This window comes from Cercospora beticola, chromosome 3, assembly GCF_033473495.1.
Source record: "Cercospora beticola chromosome 3, complete sequence".
Lineage (NCBI taxonomy): Eukaryota > Fungi > Ascomycota > Dothideomycetes > Mycosphaerellales > Mycosphaerellaceae > Cercospora > Cercospora beticola.
In genome coordinates this window covers 2,591,576-2,617,941 of record NC_088937.1, presented here as the reverse complement: position 1 = coordinate 2,617,941, position 26,366 = coordinate 2,591,576, and the positions used below count along the sequence as shown (strand labels likewise).

Below are 26,366 nucleotides of genomic sequence, written 5' to 3'. Positions count from 1 at the left end.
CATTGCACTTCTCGGCCAGATGATAGACCGATCTCGCGAGCGACCTTTGACGTGATCAGACATTTCGTCGCATCTCAAGTTGAAAGATCATGAGAACGTACACAGCTCTGCGTGCCCTGTATACATCATGAAGCATATTGAAGTACATTATTCAACTCAGCTCAAACTAAGGGCACGATCCCCAGCTTCGACTTCCTCATCGTACAATTCTGGCATCTGCATCACCAGCTTCTCGCTGGGTCTCAAGTCACTCTCATGCTCTTCAAACAATTGCTCGAGCGCCGCTTTCTCGACAATTAGTCTCCCTCCTTCCAGCAAATCCTTCACGTCAACCCATTCCGCTTCAATGGCCCTTGCATGTCTGTGCATCTTGCCTTTCTCCAGCGCGGCAAAGAGGCCTTCTCGTCGTTCTAGTGTCAAGAACAATGATTTGCCATACTTCTTCTCATCGTGATTCCCGAGCCCATTCCACTTTAGCACATCAGTCATGTATCTTTCCAAGCTGTTCTCGTGCACGCGAGTCACATCGATTTTGTCCTCGGCAACGATCAATTCTCCCTTCTTGTACCGATAACTCAACGCTGTCCTCCAAGCGCGATCGTACACTTTCTTTGGCAAGTCCGTACTGAAGTCTCGTGGTTTGGGTCCAAATGCTACACCTCCTCCCTTGAGCATGGGAGATTTCTTATCGCCTAATCGCGCGCTTCCTGTGCCCTTTTGTGGTCGCACTTTGCGGTTGGAGCCGTGGACTTCGGATCTCCATTTTGTGCTCGCCGTTCCGCGGCGTGAGGCATCGGCTTCGAAGATTACGGCGCGGTGGAGGATGTCTTTGCGGATGGGCAGAAGAAGATGTGTGCCTGGGTAGGAAATGAATGAGGTCGGTTCGAGGGAGGGGAACTTGTAGATGGTGCATTGGGCCTTCTTTTGGAAGGGGTTCGGTGGTGCTTGATAGGCTTTCTGCCATGATAGAGGTATTGTGACATCGTCGCTTAAGGATTCGGGTGGAGGCACGGTAAATGTGTCTTTAAGCATATCGCGCGACATTTGCGGTGCCGTGTGTGGACTCTGCGACTCGGCGTAGGCTTCGACGATGGTATCTTCCGGAGCTGCGAGAGGCTCCTGGGATGCCGTGGCCATAGATCGGGCGAAGCATCGCGTGGGCTGTTCATATAACCGGAACCCATTGACGAGGTGCTTCGCCGGTACCGCCGCTCGTTTTGATGCCATTGTCGGGGCGGTGTTGTGGTGTAGACGAGTGGTAAAGGTTGTCGTCCATCTGGTTCACGTCGACACTCCCGAGCTTCTCCGCAATTTCATCCACCTCGACCAGCTCCATCTCGTCCACCACCGATCGGCTTCACATACTCACCCCATCATGGCATTGGAGCGGAGTGCTCGCCCAATGGCGCAATGCCTTCGATGTACGCGCCATGAACGATTATTATTACCCATCCGGTCCTTCAGTACTTCGACGCCATGCCAGGATGCCGAAACGGAGCAGATCAAGCCCGCGCGAGAACTGGACCCATTAACCGTTTCGACGCCTCGTCTCGAACGAAAGCTGCAACGAGAGCAGGGCAAGATGCCCATAGGATCACGACGGCGAAGACGAGCAATAGCGAGCAGCGCCAACGTTCCATTCGAACAGCTCCCCTATCAATGTTTCCAGGAGGCTCGCAAGTTCCTGCAGGAAGACAGGGCGGAGAAGCTGGACATGATTGCGAGGTATCGACAACGAATCGAGAAACTGTCAAATTCTGTGCCCGTGACCGAGACCGAGATTGCGTTCAAGGAGAAGTCGCTCCATGATATGAGGCGGAAACTAGAGGCCACAAAGATTCTGGCTGATATCAACGATCCTATGGTCAAGAAGCGCTTCGAGGATGGACAAGGTGAGATGCGAAGCTGCCAAACTCCAGGAGCAAGTGCTGACAGTACTACAAGGTGACATGAATAAGCCCATCTATCGTCATCTGGCCGACAAGAAATGGCGCTCCTACGAACGCGATTTACTCATACAACGTATCGAGACGATGTACATCGTTCCGGATGTGCTCCCAGAAATTGACCCCATCGTGTCAACGAAACTGACATTTGCCAACCCAAACAACCCTCGAAAGATCCGGAACGTACAACATGGCGAAATTGTTGACACACGGATATCCGAACACGCACCCGTCCTCGACATACAATCGTTCGAGCGCGGCGAGAAACTCGTCACAATCGCTGTCGTGAACCCGGATGTGCCTAATGTTGAGATCGACGGCTTCGACAACCGCTGCCACTTTCTCGCCTGCAACGTCCCAATATCTCCAACTCAAACCACCGTTGATCTGGGCAAGCTTCGCTCAGAAGACCAGGTCATTCTTCCCTGGCTACCGGCATACTCTCAAGCTGGTCTCCCATACCAACGCATGTCAATCGTCATCCTCGAACAACCCGCCTCCACCGATCCCACGCAGAACTTCATTGACTCTCCTGTCAAGGTCTGCAAGAAATTTGATCTTGCCGAAGTCAAGAGTTTGCGGGATGGAAGGTTTGCGAGGAGAGAAGATTTCCCATTGAGAGCGCTGAGGAAGGACCTGCAGTTGAAGGCCATTGGACTGGAGCTGTTCAGGACAGTATGGGACGAGGGAACTGCCGGTGTGATGCGAAGAGCGGGAATTGTGGGCGATGATGTGGAGTTCAAGAGGAAGAGAGTGGAGCCGCTTCCGTATAAGAGACTGAAGGAAGAGAGGTATAGATAGGCGGGCTGAAAGGGTGAGATGTTGACTGTGACATGATATCATGGATCAGTGGGGATAGAAGTACTACGGAGAGTACAACGGCACTCAGAAGTGTATAGTGAGTGCTCAAATGTATGAAAAGCGTTAAGTTGAGATCCATGTCCTCATCGCATATTGTACAATTCCTTTCAAAGGTGTCTATGCTACATGTGAGTCTTGCAGTGTGGACTGCCAACACCCAGACCATCATTCCCGGTTTTTATGCAGTTTCGCTAGGTCGCTCCTGTCACCCAATAACCGCTTGCAGCATTCCTCCAAGCCCAGCACTGCCATCATTTGTCCTATCCCGGGTCCAGGCATTCCGTAACTCAATTTCTCTCGCAAGTACCGCATCAGTGCTTTGTTGTACGCCTTTCTTGTTCCGGTTGATTCCTCGACTAAGTCTTTGCCGAACTTGAGGTGGGTTGCTATCGACGTGTTGATACGATCGTGGACTAGCGTTGAGAAGTGGGCAATGTGCGCGTCTAATGTGTCGTTTGAGACATGCCGCCCACCGGAGTTCTCGCTCGGGGCAGAATGCAGAGGCGTAGATAGTGCGTGCTCGATCACTTGAGAAAGATCCGAGGCTGTAATCGTAAGGTTGTCGTCTTGGTGGTAGTGCTCTGGAGATTCTGGAACTAGAGTAGAATCGTAGGAGAAGAAGTACTGGTTTCGAGTGAGGAATCGTTGCGGGGTTTGATATGATTTGGAGTCGATAAGGAGAATGTCTCGGATGTAGGTTCTCAGATCTGGATACAATTTGCCCTCGCCAATGTGCTGTTGCAAGAAGGGTGTGTTCGTTGGTGCTTCTTTCTCAATGGCGGAGATTATGTCTTCGATGGGAGTGATGTCGTTAGCTGCACGAGCTTGTTCGATCCTACGAGCAACGTGTTGCTTTTGTAGGAACCAGAGCTTTTCCATGCGGACTATGGTGTTGCCTTTTGTGAACTTGAGGTCAAAGTCTCGGATCAACTCTTGCATCTCTAACACATCGTTGCGGCCAGGATTGCTCCAGCCGAGCAGGGCGAGGAAGTTGGTAAGGACTTCTGGTAGTATCCCATTCTGCTCTCGCATGCCTTTCACGTCTAGTACGAGACCTGTGTCGCTTCGTTTGGAGAGCTTGGCTTTGTTCTCATCTACAAGCAACCCAACGTGTGCGAATGTAGGAGGTGTCCAACCGAACGCGATGTATAGATCGTAGTGCAGTGGCGTGCTGGCCATCCACTCGGTGCCCCGAATAACATGCGTGATCTTCATCAGGTGGTCATCGACAACATTCGCGAAGTGGTATGTAGGTGTGCCGTCAGATTTCACCAGGATTGTATCCGCAGCGTCGATGCCAGAATCATCTTCAGCGTTCTGCCCCGCACTTGGCGATCGCTTGAGTCGTTGGATCTTGCCATATATCAAGTCCGTATAGACACGCTTGTGCACATCAATGGGCTGCTTGAGGCGTATCGTGTATGCCTCGTGTTTGCTCTCGGCTTTGTCTTGTGCTTGTCCTGCCGACAACGAGGAACAGTCTTGGTAGCAGCCACTGGTAACATATGCGGCTTTGCTGCCCTGTGACCCTGTGGTCTGAGGCGTACAGAAGCATCGGTATGCACTTCCAGAGTCTAGAAGACTGCGAGCATGTTCTTGGTAGATGTGATTTCTCTCGGACTGTTTGTAGGGGCCATACGCGCCGCCAACTTGTGGGCCTTCATCCCATTGCAGGCCAGCCCACTGCAAATCGTCACACAGCCTTTGCTCAGCATCCGGGACTAGTCTCTTTTGGTCCGTATCTTCTATTCGCAGCAGGAATTGACCCTGAGTACGTTTGGCGAGAAGATAGCTGAACAGTGCTGTTCGCAGTCCTCCTATGTGCATGTATCCGGTAGGGGATGGGGCAAAACGCGTCCTGGCTGGAGTGTCAGGCAGCCTGCCTCCCTGTCTGCCATGATTTGTCGAAGCATGTCTTCTAGTGGCATTCTGGAAATTGCTTGGGACGCGTTGTTGCGATGGAATCACTTCTTGACTCGGTTTCGTTCTTGCCGGTGCGGAAAAGGCCTTTCTTGATGGCCGTGCTTGGCGGCTCTGGCAACTTGCGCAGACCCAGCCGACGACTGGTGGCGTGGCATGTCTGCGCCGGCTCGATAATAACATCAGATGCCGAATTCGACCGAATCCCAATGAACGATGTGGTGACTGTCACATGCATGACGGGAGTGAATGGTCGGCGTTCGCGGTTTCCAGCTCCGGCCCGATGCTTGCTGAATCAGCTGTTTGTGTCGAGTGAATCTTTTTGGAAGCGATCTCTGCTACTTTGCACATCGCCGACACCTCTCCTTTCTTGCCCTGGAACTCCTTTGATTCTGGTCGCGTACACTGCCATTCTCCCTAGAAACACGGAAAACTCTAGCAGACACTCGGATAGTCGACAATACGCGCAAAGATGAGCGCAGAAGAGATCGATCTCTACGGTAGGCACCCGGCCATCCCATGGCGCAAGGCGATGGCTGACATAAGTAAACAGAGATCCTAGGGATTTCAAAAGGTGCCAGTAAAGCGGAGATCAAGAAGGCGTATCACAAGGTAAGCACCACCCCACAATGAGGGTCTATAACCATCAGCCAACATTGTCGCCCCGCTAGGCCGCGCTGTCATCACATCCCGACAAAGTTCCCGAGGACCAGCGAGAAGAGGCAGACGTCAAGTTCAAAGCCGTCTCGCAAGCCTACGAAATCCTGAGCGATGACGATACTCGAGCGATGTACGATCAGCACGGCATGGCCGCCTTCGAGAAGGGCCAAGGCGGAGGTGGGGCAGGACCTGACCTCGACGATATTCTAGCACAGATGTTCGGTATGGGTGGTGGTATGGGTGGCATGGGCGGTGATCCATTCGGAGGTATGGGTGGAGGCCCGCCAGGACAGCGCCGAAAGAGACCAAAGGGCAGGAACGAGATGCAGCAGTACGAGGTCACACTGGAGGAGTTGTACAAGGGCAAGACGACAAAGTTTGCCAGCACGAAGAATGTCATCTGCAATAACTGCGAGGGCAGTGGAGGCAGAGAAGGCAAGAAGCCAAAGACGTGCGACACTTGCAAGGGCCGCGGCGTGCAGACACGACTGCAGCCAGTGGGACCCGGCATGGTAACGCAGGCGACAGTCGAATGCTCAACGTGCAGTGGCCGAGGGCAGTTCTTTGCGGATAAGGACAAGTGCAAGAAGTGCAAAGGCGCTCGCACAATCAAGCAGAAGAAAATCCTGGAGCTCTACATCCCTCGAGGGTCACGAGAAGGAGAACACATTATTCTGTCAGGCGAGGCAGATCAGGATCCGAACGACGAAGAGCCTGGAGATATCATATTCGAACTGGTCGAGGAGCAGCACAAGACCTTCAACCGAGCAGGCGCAGACTTGCACGCGGAACTGGAAATCAGTCTGGCTGAGGCTTTGACGGGCGTCGATCGCGTTGTGATCACCCATCTCGACGGCCGGGGACTGCATCTGAAGGTGCAGCAACCAAATGGCAAAGTTCTGCGACCAGACGAGGTTCTCAAGATCGAGGGCGAGGGCATGCCTATGAAGCGGTCGGACCACAAGGGTGATCTCTACCTCTCGCTCAAGATTATCTTTCCTGAGGATGGCTGGCTCAAAGACCCGGCTGCCGTGGATCGTGTCAAAGCTGTGCTGCCTCAACCAACTGCTAATCCTGCTGGTGGATTCGCAGATGTGAAGCCTGGGCAGACCCCGGAGATCATTGACGAGATCCATGACTTCGAAGTCGTCGACTCTCTGGATGGCTTTGGTGCTGGTTCAGATGACCCACGAGCAGCAGGTGCGGAGTGGGAAGACGACGATGACAGGCCGCAAGGAGCACAATGCGCGCAACAGTAGTTGCTGTTTCATTCCGCGATGGGCTATAAGGCCTCCTGCAAAGTTTGCATAGCGTTCGGCGTTCTTTGGGCGATTCCAGGGTGATGTGTGAGCAGGGTCGCAGGTGGCCTGGCTATGAGACGTACGCTGACTCTCAGCTCGTGTAGTATAGAGTGCACATATGACGACCTAGCATTTTGGCTACAGGCCTGGATAGGGAAGCCCAGGGGCGCAAAAGCAGCAATCCAAGAACGAGAAGTAACATTCCAGAGTCTCCTTACTTTGCTGCGAAGTCCGGTCGTAGCTCGAGCTACGCACGCGATGCTGCATGGCACCTCGTGGTCCGGAAGACGACGATCGATGAGCATCGCAGCAGCAGATGGCAGAGGGCCATTCAATCGTGCATGGTACCAGAAGACATTACCCTATACAAGCAAGCCCACCCGTCGTCCAGGCAGCTCCTCTCCCAAGAAAGAAAAACCAAAACATCCAGCTCTAAAGCCTTGGCGCACGTCTTGCTTTGACGTTCTACGTTCTATCCTGTCCTCCCCCTCCCATCTCGATCCTCCACAAAAGTCCCCCCAATGCAGGCAATCGTACTTCGACACCGATGTCATGGCGCAACGCTTTCAAAGCTACCAGCAGAGCCGCCTCCTTGGCTACATGATAAAAAAGCTGAGTCCAAGATGCTTGACGACGCCCGCCCAGCATTTGGGGAGCTTCTGGCGGTAGATGGCGTGTCGATCTGCGCCACTTTAAGGGAAGCGCGGACGTCACAAGAAACTCAGGTCTGCTGCAAGATGAGATTTGAATGCTCGGGGAGTCGGACCTGTGGACACTTGCTGTTGATTTGAGTCGCGCGGTGTGTGATGGAAGCACGTACACGACGAGCAGCAGCCCACTACGTGTCTCCCTCTTCCCGCGGACGCGGATTACACAAAAAGCATCGTCGTCGTTTTGCTCGGCGTCGCTGATCGATCTGAGTATTTAGGTAAGTGGAGTGCATGTCTGTTGTGCTGTTCTTCGAGGTGTTCGGATCAACAATTTATCTCACTGCAAGTCCTATTCTTCGTCGCCATCATCAATATGTTGGTCTCTCTGCTCGCTCTCGTGGCTACCGTCAGCGCTGTCGCTCTCCCCGAGCCAGCTGCTCTCGAAGAACGTCAAACATGCCGAATCGCTACTTCGGCTGAACTGTCCGCTGCCAGAGCAGCCTTTCTACGAGAAGGAATTATTCCTCCAACTCCAGCTCAATTCGACCCAGCAGAGGCGCAATTGATTCCAGAGTTCAACCCTGTCTCTGCTTTGGCGGTGTCTTATGGCAACAAGGCCGTCAACTTCGGCAACAACTTCTCCACTGTTGGTGAGTACAACCAAATGATGTGAAACGAACGATAGCCAATATCAGAGAACTGACACACTTCCGCAGAAACTATCCCCAGCCCAAACTTCAGCTTCACAAGAGAACCCAATTTCGGTATGTCTTGCCAACCAACCACCTACCAATCATCCACTAACTGTACCAGACCCCGCCACAACAAAATACACCCTCATCATGGCCGACCCAGACGCACCCAACTCCGAAACCCCAATCCTGGCTCCCTTTCTCCATCTCATCGTCTCCGACGTCCAACCCGACTTCATTCCAACTCAGCGCCGCAAGATCGTAGCACCCTACATGTTCCCAACTCCACTCTCCGTCGCACCTCACCACTATACTTTCCTTATCTACCGCCAACCACCGAACTATGTCCCACCAGCTCAGCTCCAGAACCTGCCGGGTCTGAGAGCCCGCTTCCCACTGGTTGATTATGTTCGCAACAATGGATTGATCGGACCTATCGCGGGTAACTTTTACAACGAGGGACTGGGAAATGTTTTGGACATTGGTGTTTAGAGCGATCAGAAGCGTTGACAGTACCGCGAGCATGATTCTTCAATTTTGCATGGCTCATGATGATGTACAGCATTGTTCTTATGACGAGATCTCGATGATCCTAAAATCTATTCAGCTCAAAACCTGCGAGATTTCGTCTTTCACTTCCTTGACGGTCTGTAGTGATTGCCACACTCTTGAGTCTCGACCTCCAGTGAAAACTGATTATGTACGGCAGACGACTGGCCTGCTAGCATACTGTTCTAACAAATAGAGATTACTGTACAGTATTATGCATCGTGTTCTGTCTTCCTGCCATGCTACGCCCAAGGGTATTGTGCTGAATATGCCGCAAGAACAAAACGCCCACGCTCAAACGATAAATGTTCACGAATGTGTTGAAGACTCTCTCTCCCTCCTTCAACCTTCCTCAACTTCAGCTTCGCCATCATCCTTCTTCCCAGCACTGACTAGTCGCACCTCGTCCACCTGGCTCGCAAGCCTCTCAATCTCCACCTGTATAGCCAAAACCCAGTGGTCTCGTTCCGCGCGACTGCGTGCTTTGAACACAACACTTCGTCCCGTGGCTCCAAGTTTGCTAACTCTGGTTAATTTGGTTCGAACTTTACGATCTGCATCGGCTTGCTGTTGTTGAGTCTTATGATCGTCGACGGTGGACGAGCTTTTGAACCAAGAATTGCTATTAGCATGCCAGATCACGAACGTAGTCATGGCATCCTCGTCCGTACTTGTCCAGCCATCTTCCAAGAAAACGCGTGGAAGGGCGTGATGCCCTGGCGTATTAGAGTCGAAGGTCTGATTCTGGTATAGGAGATCGTTCTCGGTAAGTAAGCCAGAATAGAGGTAGCAACCTGTCAGGTCGATGGAGGCAATTCGTTCGTGGTGGATGTGCTGTAGCTTTTTACCGGTGCGCTTGCGCAGGGTATCCTGAAATATTAACAAATGACCATGCGAGAGTATAACGCGATTGCGCTCGAAAGTAGTATGCTTGCGGGGCTTCCGGAACAATACTCCGTCGAGATGAATGGCACGACATGCAGAGATTCCGCACATGTTGTACAAGGTCGGTGAGGCAAACGACTTGCCCACCTCCCACTTGTATGCGAATTGACCCACGACAGCTTCAGCACGCTCATCGATACCCAGCTGTCGCAGATTCTGCTCGCGAGTGGATTTGTACAGGTCCATGTCTGCCTTCTTTCGTACTGTCCAGTATGTCACCAATTGCCGCATGCGCTTCGCCCATTCGTCTCGAGTGGCTTTGTTGTAAGCCTGTAGACGAACGACCAGTCCATTCTTCATCACGAGCTCGAAAACTCGATCCTCGTCCAGTTCGGTTGTCGCGCCATCGTCCTGTCTGGTGTCAGGGACTTGCACGTGGAAGTCGATCTCTTCGCCATTTTCGAGGTTCTCATCAGCAGGCGAGGCGCCGTTGACAAAGTTCCGTACATGGTGCACGTTGCACAAGTTGATGAAGCCGTCGGATGCCAGCAACATATTGATGTTGCGCTCGGATTCTGCTGCAGCCTCCTCGTCTCGATTTCGCACCTCCGCTGCAGGAACAACGCCTTGACTGTCCAGCCAAGCGATGTTGTTGCCTTGCAACTCGTAAGGTTCGACATCATAAGCAAGTGGCACTTGTGCTGCTAAGTCTTTAGCAGATGGTATGGTGGCAGCATTGTTTTGTGCAGTCATCTTGGGAGGAGGCGGGGGCGTTGCCTTGGCGGGACGGGTAAAAAGCAGGTATTGGTTCTGAGTGGTGAAATACAGTCGCTTGTATAGCATCTTGCCGAGACGCTGCTCTGTGCCTCTTTGTGATGTCAGGCGGATCAAGAAGCCTTCGACTGGAGCCGGCTCTGCAAGATCAGAGCCATCAGACCGCTTCAAATGACTCGGATAGTGGTCCTTCGGCCGAAGCTCTAGATCGTGGGTGCGCTGCATAGCAATCGTGCCATACATCCTCTGCTCTACAGCACCATGTAACCATTCCAGTCGATCGTAGCGTTTCCAGGCAAGACCTATGTGGTTTTCCTGGGCCCAAACCTTGAGCACATCTTGCCACTCTGGATTCTCGCGAAGCATGTCCATGCATCGTGTGACAATGCCTCCGGCAACACCCTTCTCCTCGTTGACAGCCTTGAGCAAAGCATCATCGTCACCAACGGCGGCGTCGGCTGCCGTCTGCGACGTCTCAATTGATTTGAAGGGGTCATCAAGGCGCAAGCTGACACTGAGATCAGGTATGTTGACCTGCAAGGTCTCGGCCCTCTTATGGCCAAGCACTCCTCGCAAGAAAGTGTACCATTCCACAGCCGTGGCACTCGATGGTGCTCGCAGGTAGTATATCGTGGTTCTGGCGCCATCTGTGGTCCACAAGCATAGCGTCTTGTCGAGTGACGAGTACAAATTGACGCGGACTTTACTGTTCCCGAGCAGTATCTGTACCTTGGGCTTTTTCTTGACCTTTTCGTCTTCAGAAACATTGATGACTCGCGTTTGATATAGCTGGAGAACTGCATGGGCATCCTCTTCCTCGTGACTTCGGCATACCACCATAAATTCGCGCCATTTGTCCATGCTTTTGGTGACAACGCTTTGACTGATCTTCTCATCGTAGTCCTCACGTAGCGATTGCTGTGTGATATCGATGCGCACAAGCATCTTGTCCACTTTCATCATCTCGCCGGTTTTGATCTTACGATGTCGGAGGCCACCTTTCGCTGCCAGTCGTGATGCCTTGGCACGTAGCTGTAGTCTGCTGGCCTCGGTGAAGCGCACCCTTGCGCCGGGCGTCTTGCCAGCAGCCTTGTCTGCAGTCCCATTGCTCTGCAATATGCCTGAAGGAGCATGCTGTTCCGCGTTGGCCTGTTCGTGAGTCTCGACCGCTTCGAGTATCGATCTATTCTGGCTGTGCAGCAGACTGGTCGTGCTCGCCGGGCCTAATGCTGCGCTCCCTCCTACTGCGTTCTCCGAGATGCCGGACAGACGAGGTGCTTCCTCTGCGGACACCACATCGCCCGCGACTTCCCCTCCTTGGTCCCGGCTGCTCGAGGCTCCATCGACGTGCTGGACGGTGGCGGCCGGGTCAGCAGCTCGGAAGGACAGAGTGCGTTTGCTTCTGCCCCCGACGTATTGCTTGTACCATTCTTTACGGTGGCTGCTCAGCCAGCCTTCCGGGATGGGTCCAATGAAGACACGACGGGTGGTCTGATGCAGGTGGTCGGGAGTGGCATGCTCGAGTCGGCGCGCCGTGTGCGAGTCTGGCGGGAGGTGCGTGTTTCGGCTCATGGTCGCATTGTTGCTGGACTGCACTGATCAGACCTTCATCCCGACCACTTGCCGGCAGCACACAGTGCTGGAGCACCAAACATGGTATGCTCACAACAAGGCAGGCGACACACAGAGTTCAACGCGGTTGTGGCGGTGCCATCAACGCGCCTGACGTCAAATCCTTGAACCACGCTTTGGAAGGCACGTGCTGGACCTCGTTCAACATTTGATTGGTCTCGTTAAATATGCATCGGCAGACAAGAAACCTTGCAATGTGCTCCTTCGTGGAGTATGGAGTCTGTCCGAGCCTCAGATACAATCGTTCTGTCCGCTCGGATGAATATCCAAGGCAGCACTTGCGGCACGAAGAGGACGTGTCGTTGACAAGAGGACGTCCACTCAGCAGCCGGAAAACCGCAGGGATCAGAAATGGTCGTCAGTATTGCTTTTCCTCTGAATTTCCCACACTGTCCTCATCATCCGATACAGCTCCCTGGTGATTCAATAATGTCTTCAACAAGCAAGCGTGCAGATTGGCAGGATGTAGTAGGTGTCCAGCATAAGTTCTGCATCTACAAATCTTATGCCCATTCCTTTATCATCGGCTCCACTCGAGACGATGTGATGATTCAGCAGCGACGATCCGACTCCGACCCGCTCTTGTTGCGATAACTTCATTTCTCTATCAGTGTTCCACTACCACAGGCACGTGTAGAAGGCATGCTAGAACATCGCTGAGTGTATACGGAATCGATGCTCTCTGTACATCAACACTAATCATGTTCTCGAAAAGAGCTGCAACTGTAGCAGCACGGCGTTCTCGTTGCTTTTCTTCGTCGACAGCAAGACATGCAGATTTCACCCATGCAGTCATCGGTGCTGGCGCCGTGGGCCTTGCTATCGCAAGGCGATTGCAACAGGTGGAGGGAGCACAGGTGGTGTTGATTGAGAAGCATGGTATGGTGGGCAGCGAGACCAGCAGTCGGAACTCCGAGGTCAGCTCCGCCACCATACCGATCTAGACATATATTAACCAGTAGCAGGTAATCCACGCAGGCCTATATTACGGGGCAGATACACTGAAGACCAGGTTATGTATACAAGGCAAAGAAATGATGTACGACCTCTGCAAGAAGAACGACATACCACATATGAACTGTGGCAAATGGATCGTCGCCCAAACAGACGACCAGATGGCTGGAATCAAAAAAGTTCACGATTTTGCCAAATCAATCGGAGTGCCTATACGATACGTCCCTCGAGAAGAAGCCCAACAACGCGAGCCCGAAGTCCGAGCTGAAGCAGGCGTGCTCGAAAGTCCCACGACAGGCATAGTCGACTCCCACAGCTTCATGCAATTCCTCCAAGGCGATTTCGAAAATGCTGGCGGTACTCTCGCGCTTATGAGTCCCGTAACACACATCGAAGCTCCGTCGGCCTCCAGTGCCGATTGGAAAATCTGGACCGGAGCAGGCACAACCGAACCAACACCCTCCTCTCCCACACCTCAAGTCTCCACCCAAAATACCTCCGATGAAGACAGCTCTATCACAGCCACCACCCTAATCAACGCCGCCGGCCTCTACGCCATCGCAATAAACAACATGGTCCTCCCATCTCACCTCCATCGAACACCATACTACGCCAAAGGCTCCTATTTCACCTACAGCAAATCGCATCCTAAACCCAGTACACTCGTCTACCCTGCTCCAACTCCAGGTCTAGGCGGTCTCGGCACGCATTTGACCCTCGATATGGCCGGACAAATCCGTTTCGGACCAGATGTAGAATGGGTCGATTCACCTACCGATCTGGCGCCCTCGCAAAGTACCGAACGCTTCGAAGCCGCAATCAAAGAGATCACTTCATTTCTGCCGAATGTTGATACCGAAGCGATAAGTTTGGGTTACGCGGGTATAAGGCCAAAGTTGGGGAAGTTAGGTGCGATCGCGGCGGGAGAGAAAGGATTCCAAGATTTCTATATTCGAAATGAGAAAGGAGATGAGAGCGGTGTGAGAGGGGACTTTATCAATTTGTTGGGCATAGAGAGCCCGGGCTTGACGAGTTCACTGGCGATTGCGGAAGAGGTGTGGAGAATTTTGTATCGATGAGCGGACTCACCAACGAGGTGTTGAATTGCACAGCAAGCAAAATGTGGAACATCGGGAGCAGGAGGATGTGTTCTTGAAAGTGAGAAAGCAACAGTCTTCATCGACTTCGATGCTTCCAATTCGTATGTTGTTACAGAGCTATTGGGGTCCGCACTCCTCCTGCACTCAGCAGGCAATCCAGCGGCGAAGACCTTCACGCAGCGCATCCAGCGTGAATTGGGTTGCGGGATATTCCTGAGCGATGAATGCAGACACCATATCGATGCCTTGCTGGCGTGCGAAAGTCTCTTCGTTGATGGCGTGGGTAGACGCAAGCAGTTTACATCTTCACGCGAAGCAGGTAGCGTAAGCGAATCTGTGCGACGTCGTAGCAAATGTACTCGTTGTACTGCAAGTAGATATTTTGCACGTTGGTCTGACCAACAGCTGTGGCGGTGTCGGGCTATGTTGAGATCAGCGAGGAGCAAGGTAGATCTGCAAGGCTTGTAACTGACCATTCTGACGCCAGCCAACGAAGGATGGACGCAATTCGCATCTTTCCAAACAGACGGCGCAGTCATGCCCTTGCCCCAGGTAGAGAGAGATCCGTTCTTGATGGCTTCATCTCCGGCAGTGTATGAACCAGTGGTCAGCTCATAGAGCGGATCGCCCAGCTCAGCTTCGCACAGCAGAAGCAAGGCCTGACCACCACTGATGTACGAGCAGCAGTAGTTGGCACTCTTTGAACTCATATCTATCATCAAGTCAGCGGATTCACTAAATACTTGATTGATTTACTCACCAGCCAGGTACACCCCCTTCCCGAAGGCGTAGCCAGAGACTGTTTGACAGATCAGTGTTGCACTTGAGTGATTTCGCGCTTCGACCACTCACCTGGGGCCTCTGGAGGCGCGATACGGAGACCTTGGCTCAAAATACCACCAAAGTTGGTGGCGCGCGAACCATGCCACAACAGACGACGATCGCTGTTGGCTTTGGTGTACTGTTCGAAACGGTCCGATTCGCCATCACGCTCGACGCGAAAGATGTCAAGGACCTCATACGTGTGCCCATGGGTATGACCACGAGTGTTGACAAGATAGTCAGACAGGTTAGTAAACTCCGCACTCTTTTTGTCAAGGGGCGACATTTCGCGGAGATTGAGGTTCCTGAAGCGCAAGTCCAGAGCATGAATAGAGCTGGAACCCTTATCGGCTTTGAGAATGCTATCGGCATCCTTGAGGTCGGTCAAAGATTGGAGCAGCTCGACTTCCTTCTTAAGGCCATGGTGATCTCTGATGACTGGAGGGCGATTGCGGCCGAACGCGTGTGGGATGAAGGAATAGTATTGGTTGGACAGCGTTTCCACGGCTTGGGCGTAGCTCATACCATGCTCGGACTGAGCCAGGCTTTGATCGTTGAACAAAGCGGAAAGATCCTTGAGTGCCTGATAGCCGCGTGTGATGGTGGCTTTGCTGAGCTTGCCGAGAGGTAGCTTCTGAGCGTCGTAGTTCATGTCCGCCATCGTCTCCTGGATGTACTGCTCATTGAAGATGAGTTCCATGAGCGACTTGACTGGAGCGTCGAGAGTGCACTTCGCGAGCGAAATACTCCGCGACCTACTCCCTTGAGCTTTCTGCTCTGGCATCTCCTCCTCCTTCTCGTCATCGGATGACTCTGGCTCGTAGTTGCGCTCAATGAAAACGTATTTGCCAGCCTTCGGCTTATTTCCGCGGTCGTCCCAAGCAAGACCTGACTTATCTTTGAACTTCTTTTCGAAGTTCCTGAGCGCATCGGCCAGACTGCCATCTCCGAGAAGAGCATTCTGTCCACGCTCGCCGACTCGACCCCAGCGAGTCCACGTCATGTACTTGCCCTTCTCGTTGGTAAGGAGCTAGCGCAAGTCAGTCTCTTGAATAGATGGCTTTGTGAGCGTTGAATGTCACCTGAACTTTATAGAACTTGTTGGCGTTGGCACCGGCATTTGTCTGATTGAGCGAAGCATCCTACGCGAGTCAGCTTTGATCGGAGGCTGGACAAGAAGATCACCCACGTAAATTATACCGGTGCTGTCGTCAACATACACGCGCCCATTGTAGGAGCACTCCTCGTCAACAGGAATTACAAGCTTCTCAGCTTTGGCAAACTGAGCGCCTCCAGTTGTGGCATTCTCTGGAATCGCGTTCCTCGGTTCGGATTTTGACTTTGCTTTGCCATTGGCTTTCGGGGCCGACACATCGACTTCTTCGTCATCGTCTTCAGGCTCAGATTTGATCGCTTTCGCCTTCGACTTGCCTTTTGACTTTACAGGCACTTGCTTCGGCTTCGCGTCTTCAGCGCCGCTGTCGGGGTCGGCCTTGACTGCTTTCGATCTGGCTTGTCTGGTCTTCTTTGGAGGGTCTGGGTCAACGTCGGGCGAAGCTGGACGCTTGCGCTGGCGGAGTGCAGCCGGCATCGTGCAGGTCGTCGATGGTCCTCGGAAGTCGTGTTGCCGCACTCACTGCGAGATCGAAGTGAGATTCAGTGCAGTGTCGAACGAAGAGCAGGAAGTCGAGTTGATCAAGCAAAGCGACCGGTGAGGGTCTGCCTGATTGGGAAGGAGTGGCGTTTCAGGCACCAGCCAATCAAACGCGTCTTGTGCAGGCAGGAGCGCGCTCGTCTGCAGTCCCTTGTTCAACACATCATCGGCGACCCGCAAGTCCACGTTCATCGTCGCACTTCAAAAGTCGCCAACAGAACGCAGAACGCGCCGGCCGCAGACCACACACAGCTTCGCCCAAGATGGCCAACCCGGCTCCGGCATCAACAGACGTGTCTTTATTGGGTCTGCCACAAGAACTCCTCGTCAGAGTTGCTACCTTCCTCACTACCGAAGAACTGAACCCGCTTCGTTGCTCATGTAAACACATCGAGCGCCAGCTCTTCGACACCTTCGCTCGCGAGTTCTTCACCAAACGGCAGTTTATGATCGAACATGAATCACTCGAAGCACTCGTGGGAATTTCTAAACATCCCGGCCTAGCGTCGAAGCTCACTGATGTTATTATCGACTTGCGTGTTTTCGATTCCAGTCGGTGGCTGGACGACCGGCGATTGCGGACCGGCCATGTCAACCATCGGGTCCTCGTTCACACTGGAATGGCACGCGACATGCTGGTAGAAGTCTTCTCCAATCTGCCAAACTTGCGGACCATTGGCCTGCGGGACTACGAGTAAGTCCACCACTGTGACTGTTGACCATTCAGCGCGCCGTCTCTGCGATGCTCAATGTGCGGAACATCGTTGTTCGAAGCCGAGAAACGTTGAGAAGCAAATGCTGACCTTGTTATAGTGGTGCGGGACGTGTCCGTGAAGGTGAGAGAGCTTGTTGGCGGCCTTGGGGCTGGTCGATGAATCGCTCACCATTGGTTCGATGCGATTCATCGGAACCAATACTTCCATTGGTATTGCGTTCCGCTGGAGAAGCTCAAGCTCGACCTACCAATGTAGAAGTCTTCCTTCGTCGCAGGGCTCTCCAGGCCGATTCATTCCAATGCTGCGACGGGCGACTTGGCTCCGATGTTATACCAGTGTTGAAAGGCTTGAAGACACTGATGCTTGCTATCTCATCCGATGGTTCATTGGCCTCGAACTTCCACGGCGGTCCAGGATCACCTTATGATGAGAAGAACGCCGCGGAGACGACGATCCGACGCTTTCTGCACCAGACTACAAACCTCGAGTCGCTGCGATTGAACTTTGTCGTTGATGAGTTCCTCGGCTTCCGCACCATCGACTGGCTTGGTCGCACCGGCGATGTGTTGACTCCAGCCCCGCAGCTTCATGCTCTGCCAGTCCCACCGTTGCAGCCGCAGTCTCTGAGAAGCTTAGACCTGGGCATGGCAAACGCAACGGCTGCCGGGCTGGTTCGGGTGCTCAGTAAGATCAATCTGGAGTCCTTCAGTCTGTGGAAAATGACTCTGCAGTCCTCCAAAAAAGACCACACTTCTGAAGACGGCTGGTCTCACTTTCTGTCACAGCTCTCAACACGATTGCCTCCCTCGACCGGCCTTCGGAACATCATGATAGGATATGGAAGTCAGGCCTATTATCTAGGCGAAATTCGATATCATCATACGGATGCCAGAGTCTTCTTCATCCCCGAAGGTAAAGATCCTGCAGACCTGGCCAAGGCAGAGGGGGAGCAGATAGTCAACTTCAAGGCGCAGTACACGGGCACAAGCGTGCACCAGTGGCTGCACGACATGTCGAAGCGGGCATTGGTCTCTCCAATCCATCAAAGTGTGTCAGACGACGAGTCGGTGGACGATTCGATGGCTGAGGATAGCGAGGATAGCGAGGATCTTGATGAAGCTGAAGAAGAGTAAACACTAGCGGGCTCACCAGGAGTCTCGCCACACTGCCTGATGCTGCTCCAAGAGCGCGAGGCTCACAGGACGCTGATGTGGTGCGACGCCTCTGCGTGGTCGGCATTGGGCTATCTTTCAGCTGTACAGGTTGATAGCAGCTCTGGTCGAAACCGCGAATTAGCGTGCCTTAGTGGACACTTGGCCGAAATGGGCAACCACTTGCGGGTCATCCCCTACCAACATCTCACGTGCTTTCTCCTTTAAGTTCACGCTTTGATGTTCGGCAAGTCGCACAACCACAAGTCATTCGTCTGTCTCATCACGTTTCAAGTGCCGATGCGAATCGTACTCTCCTCATGTCGACCCGCGGCAACATGAACGCGGAACAAGACTCCTTCCCTGCGAACATCCTCGTGGCTGGTGATGAACGACCCCGGCACATCGCGTCTCAGACAGATGATAAGACGCGGAATCGTGGGGAAAGGAATCAATTCCAGGCTGAGAACGCCAGATTGCTGGGCCCAGAACATATATGAATCTGGGGTAAACCTGAAGACTTTGCGATAACAAGTTTTTCAGTCCATCGACTCGTCTTCATTTCTTCCAAGTGCCATCATGGCAGGACTCCAGACGATCAGCTTTGCCCATGGGGAAGCGAACTTTCCGGACTATGATGCCCCTCCCGGAACTGTCTACCTTGTCGAGGGTACCCATGAGGCTGGCGCCGCTCAAGCCATTGTCCTGATTCCGAGGCCTTCACAAGATATCAGAGACCCATTGGTATTATCATCCTGCTTTCTCGCACCAAGAGCCTTGTAGAGATGAATCTGTGCTCACGAACCTCCGCAGCGCTGGTCACATTGGCGAAAGCTGTATCATGTCATTTGTCTCGTGTAAGCCTTGAGAATAGTTTCTTGAGTACCGCTTGGCGATAGCATGCTAATAAACACGGTCTAGCATCTACGCTGCTGTTCTTGGCTGTATTACACAATGGGAGTCCGTCATCTACCTCCCGTTGATCCAGACGTTCAGAATCGGGGTCTCGTCTCTCAACGTTGGCGCTGCTCTTATGCTGCTCATGTTGGGCGTTGGGAATTGTTTCTTCGTTCCCCTGTCGAACAGTATGTCAAAGACGTTACTGCGACGATCTTTCCTGCGGGGACAGATAGCTGACCATAGCGTAGAGGTCGGACGTCGCTCGGTGTACCTCTTCTCACTCGTCGTTGTTCTCGCAGCCTGCCTCTGGTTGGCTTTCGTGGACAACATTGGCGGCTGGCAAGGCGCACACGTTCTTATCGGACTGGGCGCCGCGCCTTTTGAAGCTTTACCGGCCATCAGCATCGCTGACATATTCTTCGCACACGAAAGAGGTGGCAAGATTGGATGGTACGTCTTTGGATTGAGCGCTGGCAGCTTCGTTGGACCTATTTGTGGAGGATTCGTGGCGGACAATATGGGCTGGCGATGGATCTATCGCTGGGGTTGCATTTTCACCGCTGTTACCATACTCCTGTTCTACTTCACGTTTGAAGAGACCCGCTTTGTTCGGGAACGTGGAGAGGAGGCCATTGTTGATGTACCGCATCGGAAGGCTGAGGAACTTTCGATTGGCTCGAGAAACCCTTCAACAGCAGGCGACATCCAGGACAAGAAGAGCCGTGAGCTGGAGCTTGCGCGAGAAATTGGCACGCAGCCAATTGCTGGAGAAGTGTTCGAGACTGACCATTGGAAGCCTCAGCTCCGTCTGTGGCAGCTTTTCCCAGGAGCTTGGCGCGAGGTTTGGTTGGAGTTCTTCAGGCCACTGATCACTTGCGCCTTTCCTGCTGTCATCTGGTGCGGCATTAACGTAGGTCTGGCCGAAACACCTGTGCGTATATGGCGCTCACTTATTGGCGATCTCTAGTACGGAACCTGTGTCTCATGGCTGTCAGTCATGGGCACAACCATTGCCGAAGTGTTCAGCAGGCCTCCATACCTGTTCAAGTCCAGCTCTCTTGGACTGATCTACATTTCACCTTTGATCGGCAGCTTGATCGGTGCCATTTACGCTGGTCCTCTCAACGATATTTTCATCATCCGCCTCTCGAACCGCAACAAAGGTTGGCGCGAGCCCGAATTCCGTCTCTGGGCTCTCGTACCCACAGCTTTTGTCATGGCATGCGGTCTCATTCTGTACGGTGTTACATCTGCCCACGCTATGCACTGGATTATACCCATCCTTGGCGCGGGATTCGTAGGCTTTGGCTTGAGTATTGGAGGCACGATCGCCATGGCATACATCATTGACTGCTACGAGAGAATCGATACTCATGTCATGACTACGGTCATCTTGATTCGAAATCTCGTGGGTTTCGGCATCACCTGGGGTATCCAGCCGTGGATCGATGGAATGGGACAACAGAACTGCTTCATCTTGACCGGTGTGCTGGCTTTTCTCATCATGGGACCTGCGGCCTTGGCTTTCATCTTCTGGGGCAAGCGGTCGAGAAAGGCGACCACCTCGCTCTACTTGAAGATTGCTGAGCAATTTGAAGCGAGGAATTTGTGATCGGAGACTGTGTTATTCTTCTGTACATATTTAAACTCACGACCAGCTTGCGCGTTATACTTACCACAAGTCACGAGCTTTCATTCTACCTTCTCCATGCCTTTGCTTGGACCTCCAATGAAGTCAAACTTTCCCAAAGGCACGCCTTCCTTTCTCAACAGCGCATAAGCGATTGAGGCGTGGAACAAGACTGTCGTCCCCGAACGTTAGCATTCCCAAACAGCGGAAACATTCGTACACATCCCAAGCATGATCATGCCCGACTTACAATTCGCCAACGCAACCTCCTGCAGATACGTCACGCCGTCATACTTGACCTCATAAGGCCCGGCTCGAAACCTGATCTCCTTTCCTTCTAACCCCTCAAACTTCTCAGGCTTCACATCCTCCAGCACCGACAGAGCTTTATCTATTCTCGCATACAACCCAGCAAAAGTAGTTTCCTCTCGCGGCGGGAACGTGACTTTAGCATTGAGCATACGGGTGAGAAGTTTAAATGAGTCGTCTGTGCAAGTTTGAATTTGGAATGGAAGAGGCTATACAAGGAAGTCAGTGAAATGGTTAAAGCGTGGGTCCTCAATTGCTCGGCATTGGACATACGTGCATGTCCGGAGCCAGACGAGCTTCTATGAGCTTCGACTCTGGGTGTCCATTCTCTTTGAGCCAATTCTCGCCCTTCTGGAGGAATTGTCGAAGACTTTTGAGCTGTCTGATAAAGATTGGAATACTCATGGAGTACAGCATTGGTGGGCTCGACATGGTCGGTGACTTTTCCAAGGTCGATTGTTCTTGTACGCTTCTATGTCCTTCGATGATGTCCGGTCTGTGTTCCGTTTAGGTCCCTGTCTGGAGTCGAAGAAGAATGAGTGAAGTTGTTGAACCAGACTTGGTATAGAGTTTGAGGACAAGCTTCGTTTTGGAATGACGCGGGTCTCGCCTTTCTCGGCGTATCTATGATGCCGAGAGAAGAGTCTCGAAAATCTGGGCGGATATGGAGGCAGAGATGAATTGTCATGCGATATGAAGTGCTAATTATCGATCCGCATCCTGCTCCCGATACCGATCTCATCATGTTTCTTTCATTCCCTCACTTCCCACGACTTCGGCGAGCTCCCGATGAAGCAAGCCCTTAAGCATCAAGGATATCCTGTGCCGTGAAATCGGTGCGGCACTTGATCTTGCGATCTCCAGTGTAGTTCGGGTTGCCAAGTGCCACAGCTTGCGCACAAAGATAATCATCTCCTGGGAAAGGCTCACAAGTGCCGACCTGGTTATCATCCAGATCAACAAGAGCATAGTCGCGGTCCTTGTACATGGCTACAGGTTCAGAAGGTTAGCACCACAGCTCCCTTGAGCGACAAGCAAGCGCAGACTTACTGTAATGACCGCCATCGCCAAAATTCATCTCCAGCACATCAATGTTGTCTGGGTTGGTATCGCGGCTTGGGGTACAACCACTTCCCGAGCAACGGAAACCAACTTTGGAGCCGCTGACATCACCGAACGAACCCCACATTCGGTTGTTGAAGACGTCGTTGCAGTCGGGTTCGCCGTCGAAAATGCTGAAGCCTGTGTCGGAGGTCTGAGAGATGCCTTCGGCGAACGTAGAGTAGTAAATGTCGAAGTCGGCAAATGCAGATGGCAGCAGAGCTGCGAGAGCTGCGGTGATGAGGGTGAATTGCTTCATTGTGACTTGTAGTCGGAGTGTGCAGTGTTCTTGCGTTGTAAAAGGTTGTGAGGGCTCTGCTGGTGCTGGCGCTGGTGTCGTTGTCGTTGATGTTCACTTCCTCGACGATTCGACGGTATCTTCTATGTTCAGTCCCAGCCAGATGCGCTCGTGTTGATCGATCGATGCCCTCCGAGTCTCCCGAATCAACTCGTCTAGCTTCGTCCTTCGCATCCTTCCAACGACGCCGAACGAGGGCCATATACCTATTTTCAATGTGAACATGACTCCCGATGTTAACACGATACGCAGTTCAATCCTTCTTGCGTCACCAAATGTGGTAACACAGTGCTTAAGGTCAGTGCGAGCGGCGATGGATGGGAAAATCTTGGCAATGGATGCCATGGGGCGACTGTTATACACACAAGCGTGGAGAACCAACCGCCCGCCAAGGGAACAATGGACGGGATGAGGCCTCTCCCTCCCGCTTGACAAGCTTGATGGGTCGTTTTGCTCTGGTTTTGGAAATGCGGATGGGTCGCAGGATCAATACCTTGACCACTTCAATTCAGCTGGCTTGGCAATGACAGCATAACCAACATGGGTATACTTCTCCACATGTAACGTTCTCTTCACAATGCGCAATCGATCGGTGGTGGTTCTTCAATCCTGTCAATGCTGAGTGGTATCTTCCTAAATTTGTACAGTTGCATCCAATTTTCTGCCGAATGTTAGCCTGGTCATGATTTCACTCGTCTCCCTCATTACGATTGCCTCAAAATTCCGACTGCAAGATCTTCTTCAGCGCTGCGCTCTCCTTCTCCAAACTCTCAATGCTCTTCTGGCTCTTCGCAACATTGCCCAACAACCACTTCATGCGGTCGTACAATTCTGGCGGCTGCTTGGGTAGCTCAGAAAGTAGACGTAATTCTTGCTCGTACTTGTCGATCGACTTGTTCTCGCTAGCGATGGCGTCGCTGAGTAATGCCAGTTCCAGTTTCGCTCGTAGGACATTATCCGACACGAGGTTCTGGAAAGCAGGCTGGTAGACTGGCTTTCCGGGCATGATTTTGTAAGGTCGACCGTTGCTCGATTGCACGGTAATCAGCTCTGCCTGCTCCAAAGCTGCAATGGCCTTCTCGCCGCCAGATTTGAACGGGTCGGCAAGCAGAACCTCATTGTAGCGTAGGCCCTCCTTGTCGGCTAGTTCGCGGACAAGAGTCCACGCTTGTGCCGAAGTCCATTCTCTGCTGTCACTGCCAAGTAGTAAGTACATCTTGAGGATCTCCGACGCAGACTGATCGACGATCTCTTTGACAGCTCGTGTTGGTGTCTCACCAGCCTTGATACGCCTGGCGAAGAATTCAAGATCGGTGAGACGGCCACCTAGCTGGCCGATGACAGAGTCCAGTTCGCGCAGATCCTCGCGTTTCTGCGAAGGAGTCAGATGTTTGACATCCTCTCCTTCGGAACCTTTGTCGCCAGTGACTTGACTAGGGTCAGCATCGAAGTCCAAGTGCTGAATGACATAGCGCTTAGCCACTTCGGGCGAGCAGTCGCCTAACGAGATTTGTCTGAAGACCCTGTCTGGCAAGGCTTTACTCAAAGACTTGGTGAAAGAGACATCGTTGGTCAGAAAGATGACGTGGGCAATATTGGAGGTCGAGAGTGTCGCAGCCCATTCTGCAAGCTTGTCATAAATCAAAGCTGCACCCGATTCCGAACCTTTGTGCAAGAAGTTCTCGATCACGACAACAGGTCGTCTCTCCGGATGGCCCTCAAGGTACTCATCGTCTGAGAGTTTTGCATCCTTGTCGTCTTTCTTGCGACCTTCGAGAGCAATGCCCTTCAAAGCAGCAGTCGTCTTGGTCCAAATCTTGACAAGCTGATTTTCGAGGGTCTCGGAGAAGCCAGCTTTGGATCCTGTCATACCCTGCGCTGCCAGATCGACCAGGCCGCTGATGTTGTTGATCCAACTGAACACTGGCTTATACCCAACTTGATTCGCAGCCGCCGCGATGGTCGCAGCATCTCCTCTTGCTTCCTGCAGCGGCTTGCAATCAATAGTCAGGACCCGGTTGTTCTCTCGCTTGTGCTTCAACGCATGGTCAAGCACTAGCTCACGCTTGCCGCTGCCGCGAGGACCTTGCACAACAATGAAAGTATCTGTACTTTCCATCAACCAGGATTGAATCTGCTCAATCTCTTTCTGTCTGTCCTCCCACACAACAGCCATGCCACCGTCATTGACATCTAGATCCCGTCCAAGCGACTTGACTTTATTGACCAAGTCTTCACTCTGCTTGATGAGCCAGGCAAAGATCCAATTGTCCTCAATGTGGAATGCACGCGTAATGTGGGCTTTGATGGCAATCGTCCGGATCGGATCAAAGATTACAGCTGATATACCGGCAATTAACGCGACCAGGAGTGGTATAACGATGCGAGGGTGGTTCATGATCCAATCCTTGATCCAGCCTGCACGCTGCCTCTTTTCGTAGGTCAAGCGAAGCAATGTCCCAGTCTTTCCGCCTCCTTCAGAATCGTTGACGAGGTAACCATGCATACAATTCTTCGCCATGACAGCTTTGCGATAGCTTTCAAAATCCAGATAAGCATACTTGGGCAGCACTTTCGAGTCCGAGGGTTGCACGAGAATCTCGGAGAGCTTTCCAAACGGCCTGAAGAAGCTGTAAAGCTGCTCTTGTGTAAGCTCAGCCGCGCTAGCACCAGGTTCAGTCGGCAGAAATTCGACCCTCAGCCTCGAAGAAGGACGTCGCGAAAGATCCTCAACCCAAGGCTTGCCCAGGACACGACCAACTTGTACAGTCATGAAAGGATTCCACCAAGGTCGCGCAGTATTTTCATTGAGATACTTCTTGACCGCCTCTGAGATTGTCTTCGAATCACTCGTGCCGTCGTGGCTGAACTTCAAAAACGCAGCACCCTCTCCATACCGAGGCAAGATTTCCACAACGTCTGCTTTGCCTGCGATGTTCTCCGCTTTCAAAGCCTTCTGAAAGGCAGAAGCGGGATTGACGACACCGTAGTTACTGCTTGACGGGTCCAAGATCTTTGGAGTTTTCCGTCCTGTCGGAATGGCAGATGTGAGTCGAAAGAACCATTGTAAATTTGACGGTAAGATGCTGTTGAAGAATAGAATGCCCTCTTGCGAGTTGGTCGAGATATGGCCAGTATTGTTATCTCCAGCTTCTCCTGTTACACATCGTCTCGAGATGCGCGACGCCAATAGATGTGTGTTCGGACTGGGCGAAGATCTGAGCAAGGGAGCAGCTGCTCGATGTAGCCCTCTGCGCGCCAGCATCGTGATGCGTTGAAGCCGCCTGGCTCACCAAGTAATGTACTGTTACCGAATCATAGTCGTTCGTAGGAGTGATTTCTGCGACTAATCTCGGAGTGTGCACGATGAAGTGTGGTGAGATGGAGCGCGTATTGGACAAGGTTCACGCGCGCCAGGTTTCCCTGCGATGACGTTGTGTTTGATATCCTTGGCAAAAAGTGCATGCAGATCCGAGGCCTTCCAACAGAGTAATGCAACAACATTCAATAGAACAACTGAGGGAAAGAAGAGTGAGGGAGTTCAAGTCATGAAATACTTGACTTGGTAGCTCTTGCTGAACACTTCGCCAGTTCTGGGCTGGCATTTGGTCGTGGTCTGCTGCGCTGTGCTCTCTGCCGCTGGCGTAATGTTTTCGCCGTGCTATGCCAATCGCTAGGAAAATACCGACACTGGAGAATGCACCAATGATCACAAGAACACGTTTGTTGTATGAAGATGTTGTAGTCGATGTTCCTCAGGTTCAGTAGTAGTGAAGTGACGCGACTGAGGAAGCTTCGATAGGGCTGAGTAGCAGGGGTCGGCAACGTTCCTAGCGGGACCCACTTTGGTGAGCAGATGGA

The 26,366-nt window shown here is 52.5% G+C and overlaps 14 protein-coding genes across 14 annotated transcripts; 6 read left to right on the top strand and 8 right to left on the bottom strand.

Annotated features, from left to right (window-relative positions):
• Positions 1 to 156: 156 nt before the first annotated feature.
• Positions 157 to 1,227, bottom strand: RHO25_005001 (mitochondrial 54S ribosomal protein uL4m; the record flags this gene model as incomplete). The annotated part of the gene is made up of 1 exon (XM_023595908.2): positions 157 to 1,227. One exon carries the CDS (start codon positions 1,225 to 1,227, stop codon positions 157 to 159), a length of 1,071 nt encoding a protein of 356 aa, XP_023457516.1.
• Positions 1,228 to 1,375: 148 nt separating this feature from the next.
• On the top strand, positions 1,376 to 2,747 carry RHO25_005000 (uncharacterized protein; the record flags this gene model as incomplete). Its single annotated transcript, XM_023595907.2, has 2 exons — positions 1,376 to 1,892; positions 1,945 to 2,747. The coding sequence occupies 2 exons, from the start codon at positions 1,376 to 1,378 to the stop codon at positions 2,745 to 2,747; spliced, it is 1,320 nt and encodes a 439-aa protein (XP_023457515.1).
• Positions 2,748 to 2,972: 225 nt separating this feature from the next.
• Positions 2,973 to 4,634, bottom strand: RHO25_004999 (uncharacterized protein; the record flags this gene model as incomplete). The annotated part of the gene is made up of 1 exon (XM_023595906.2): positions 2,973 to 4,634. The coding sequence occupies one exon, from the start codon at positions 4,632 to 4,634 to the stop codon at positions 2,973 to 2,975; it is 1,662 nt and encodes a 553-aa protein (XP_023457508.2).
• A 91-nt stretch (positions 4,635 to 4,725) lies between these two features.
• On the bottom strand, positions 4,726 to 4,965 carry RHO25_004998 (uncharacterized protein; the record flags this gene model as incomplete). The annotated part of the gene is made up of 1 exon (XM_065602614.1): positions 4,726 to 4,965. The coding sequence occupies one exon, from the start codon at positions 4,963 to 4,965 to the stop codon at positions 4,726 to 4,728; it is 240 nt and encodes a 79-aa protein (XP_065458686.1).
• A 234-nt stretch (positions 4,966 to 5,199) lies between these two features.
• RHO25_004997 (uncharacterized protein) lies at positions 5,200 to 6,646 on the top strand (the record flags this gene model as incomplete). The annotated part of the gene is made up of 3 exons (XM_023595905.2): positions 5,200 to 5,227; positions 5,281 to 5,339; positions 5,399 to 6,646. The coding sequence occupies 3 exons, from the start codon at positions 5,200 to 5,202 to the stop codon at positions 6,644 to 6,646; spliced, it is 1,335 nt and encodes a 444-aa protein (XP_023457507.1).
• A 1,065-nt stretch (positions 6,647 to 7,711) lies between these two features.
• RHO25_004996 (uncharacterized protein) lies at positions 7,712 to 8,522 on the top strand (the record flags this gene model as incomplete). The annotated part of the gene is made up of 3 exons (XM_023595904.1): positions 7,712 to 7,988; positions 8,055 to 8,102; positions 8,152 to 8,522. 3 exons carry the CDS (start codon positions 7,712 to 7,714, stop codon positions 8,520 to 8,522), a joined length of 696 nt encoding a protein of 231 aa, XP_023457510.1.
• A 399-nt stretch (positions 8,523 to 8,921) lies between these two features.
• On the bottom strand, positions 8,922 to 11,810 carry RHO25_004995 (uncharacterized protein; the record flags this gene model as incomplete). Its single annotated transcript, XM_023595903.2, has 1 exon — positions 8,922 to 11,810. The coding sequence occupies one exon, from the start codon at positions 11,808 to 11,810 to the stop codon at positions 8,922 to 8,924; it is 2,889 nt and encodes a 962-aa protein (XP_023457509.1).
• A 761-nt stretch (positions 11,811 to 12,571) lies between these two features.
• On the top strand, positions 12,572 to 13,903 carry RHO25_004994 (uncharacterized protein; the record flags this gene model as incomplete). The annotated part of the gene is made up of 2 exons (XM_023595902.2): positions 12,572 to 12,787; positions 12,836 to 13,903. 2 exons carry the CDS (start codon positions 12,572 to 12,574, stop codon positions 13,901 to 13,903), a joined length of 1,284 nt encoding a protein of 427 aa, XP_023457512.1.
• Positions 13,904 to 14,222: 319 nt separating this feature from the next.
• Positions 14,223 to 16,337, bottom strand: RHO25_004993 (uncharacterized protein; the record flags this gene model as incomplete). The annotated part of the gene is made up of 6 exons (XM_023595901.1): positions 14,223 to 14,345; positions 14,398 to 14,636; positions 14,685 to 14,723; positions 14,777 to 15,776; positions 15,829 to 15,888; positions 15,936 to 16,337. The coding sequence occupies 6 exons, from the start codon at positions 16,335 to 16,337 to the stop codon at positions 14,223 to 14,225; spliced, it is 1,863 nt and encodes a 620-aa protein (XP_023457511.1).
• Positions 16,338 to 16,663: 326 nt separating this feature from the next.
• RHO25_004992 (uncharacterized protein) lies at positions 16,664 to 18,249 on the top strand (the record flags this gene model as incomplete). The annotated part of the gene is made up of 2 exons (XM_023595900.1): positions 16,664 to 17,094; positions 17,214 to 18,249. 2 exons carry the CDS (start codon positions 16,664 to 16,666, stop codon positions 18,247 to 18,249), a joined length of 1,467 nt encoding a protein of 488 aa, XP_023457514.1.
• Positions 18,250 to 18,846: 597 nt separating this feature from the next.
• RHO25_004991 (uncharacterized protein) lies at positions 18,847 to 20,779 on the top strand (the record flags this gene model as incomplete). The annotated part of the gene is made up of 5 exons (XM_023595899.1): positions 18,847 to 19,011; positions 19,081 to 19,124; positions 19,189 to 19,352; positions 19,416 to 20,077; positions 20,135 to 20,779. 5 exons carry the CDS (start codon positions 18,847 to 18,849, stop codon positions 20,777 to 20,779), a joined length of 1,680 nt encoding a protein of 559 aa, XP_023457513.1.
• An 80-nt stretch (positions 20,780 to 20,859) lies between these two features.
• RHO25_004990 (uncharacterized protein) lies at positions 20,860 to 21,538 on the bottom strand (the record flags this gene model as incomplete). Its single annotated transcript, XM_023595898.2, has 3 exons — positions 20,860 to 20,969; positions 21,048 to 21,315; positions 21,380 to 21,538. 3 exons carry the CDS (start codon positions 21,536 to 21,538, stop codon positions 20,860 to 20,862), a joined length of 537 nt encoding a protein of 178 aa, XP_023456453.1.
• A 370-nt stretch (positions 21,539 to 21,908) lies between these two features.
• RHO25_004989 (uncharacterized protein) lies at positions 21,909 to 22,466 on the bottom strand (the record flags this gene model as incomplete). Its single annotated transcript, XM_023595897.2, has 2 exons — positions 21,909 to 22,096; positions 22,157 to 22,466. 2 exons carry the CDS (start codon positions 22,464 to 22,466, stop codon positions 21,909 to 21,911), a joined length of 498 nt encoding a protein of 165 aa, XP_023456452.1.
• Positions 22,467 to 23,220: 754 nt separating this feature from the next.
• On the bottom strand, positions 23,221 to 25,770 carry RHO25_004988 (uncharacterized protein; the record flags this gene model as incomplete). Its single annotated transcript, XM_023595896.2, has 1 exon — positions 23,221 to 25,770. The coding sequence occupies one exon, from the start codon at positions 25,768 to 25,770 to the stop codon at positions 23,221 to 23,223; it is 2,550 nt and encodes an 849-aa protein (XP_023456459.1).
• Positions 25,771 to 26,366: the final 596 nt, after the last annotated feature.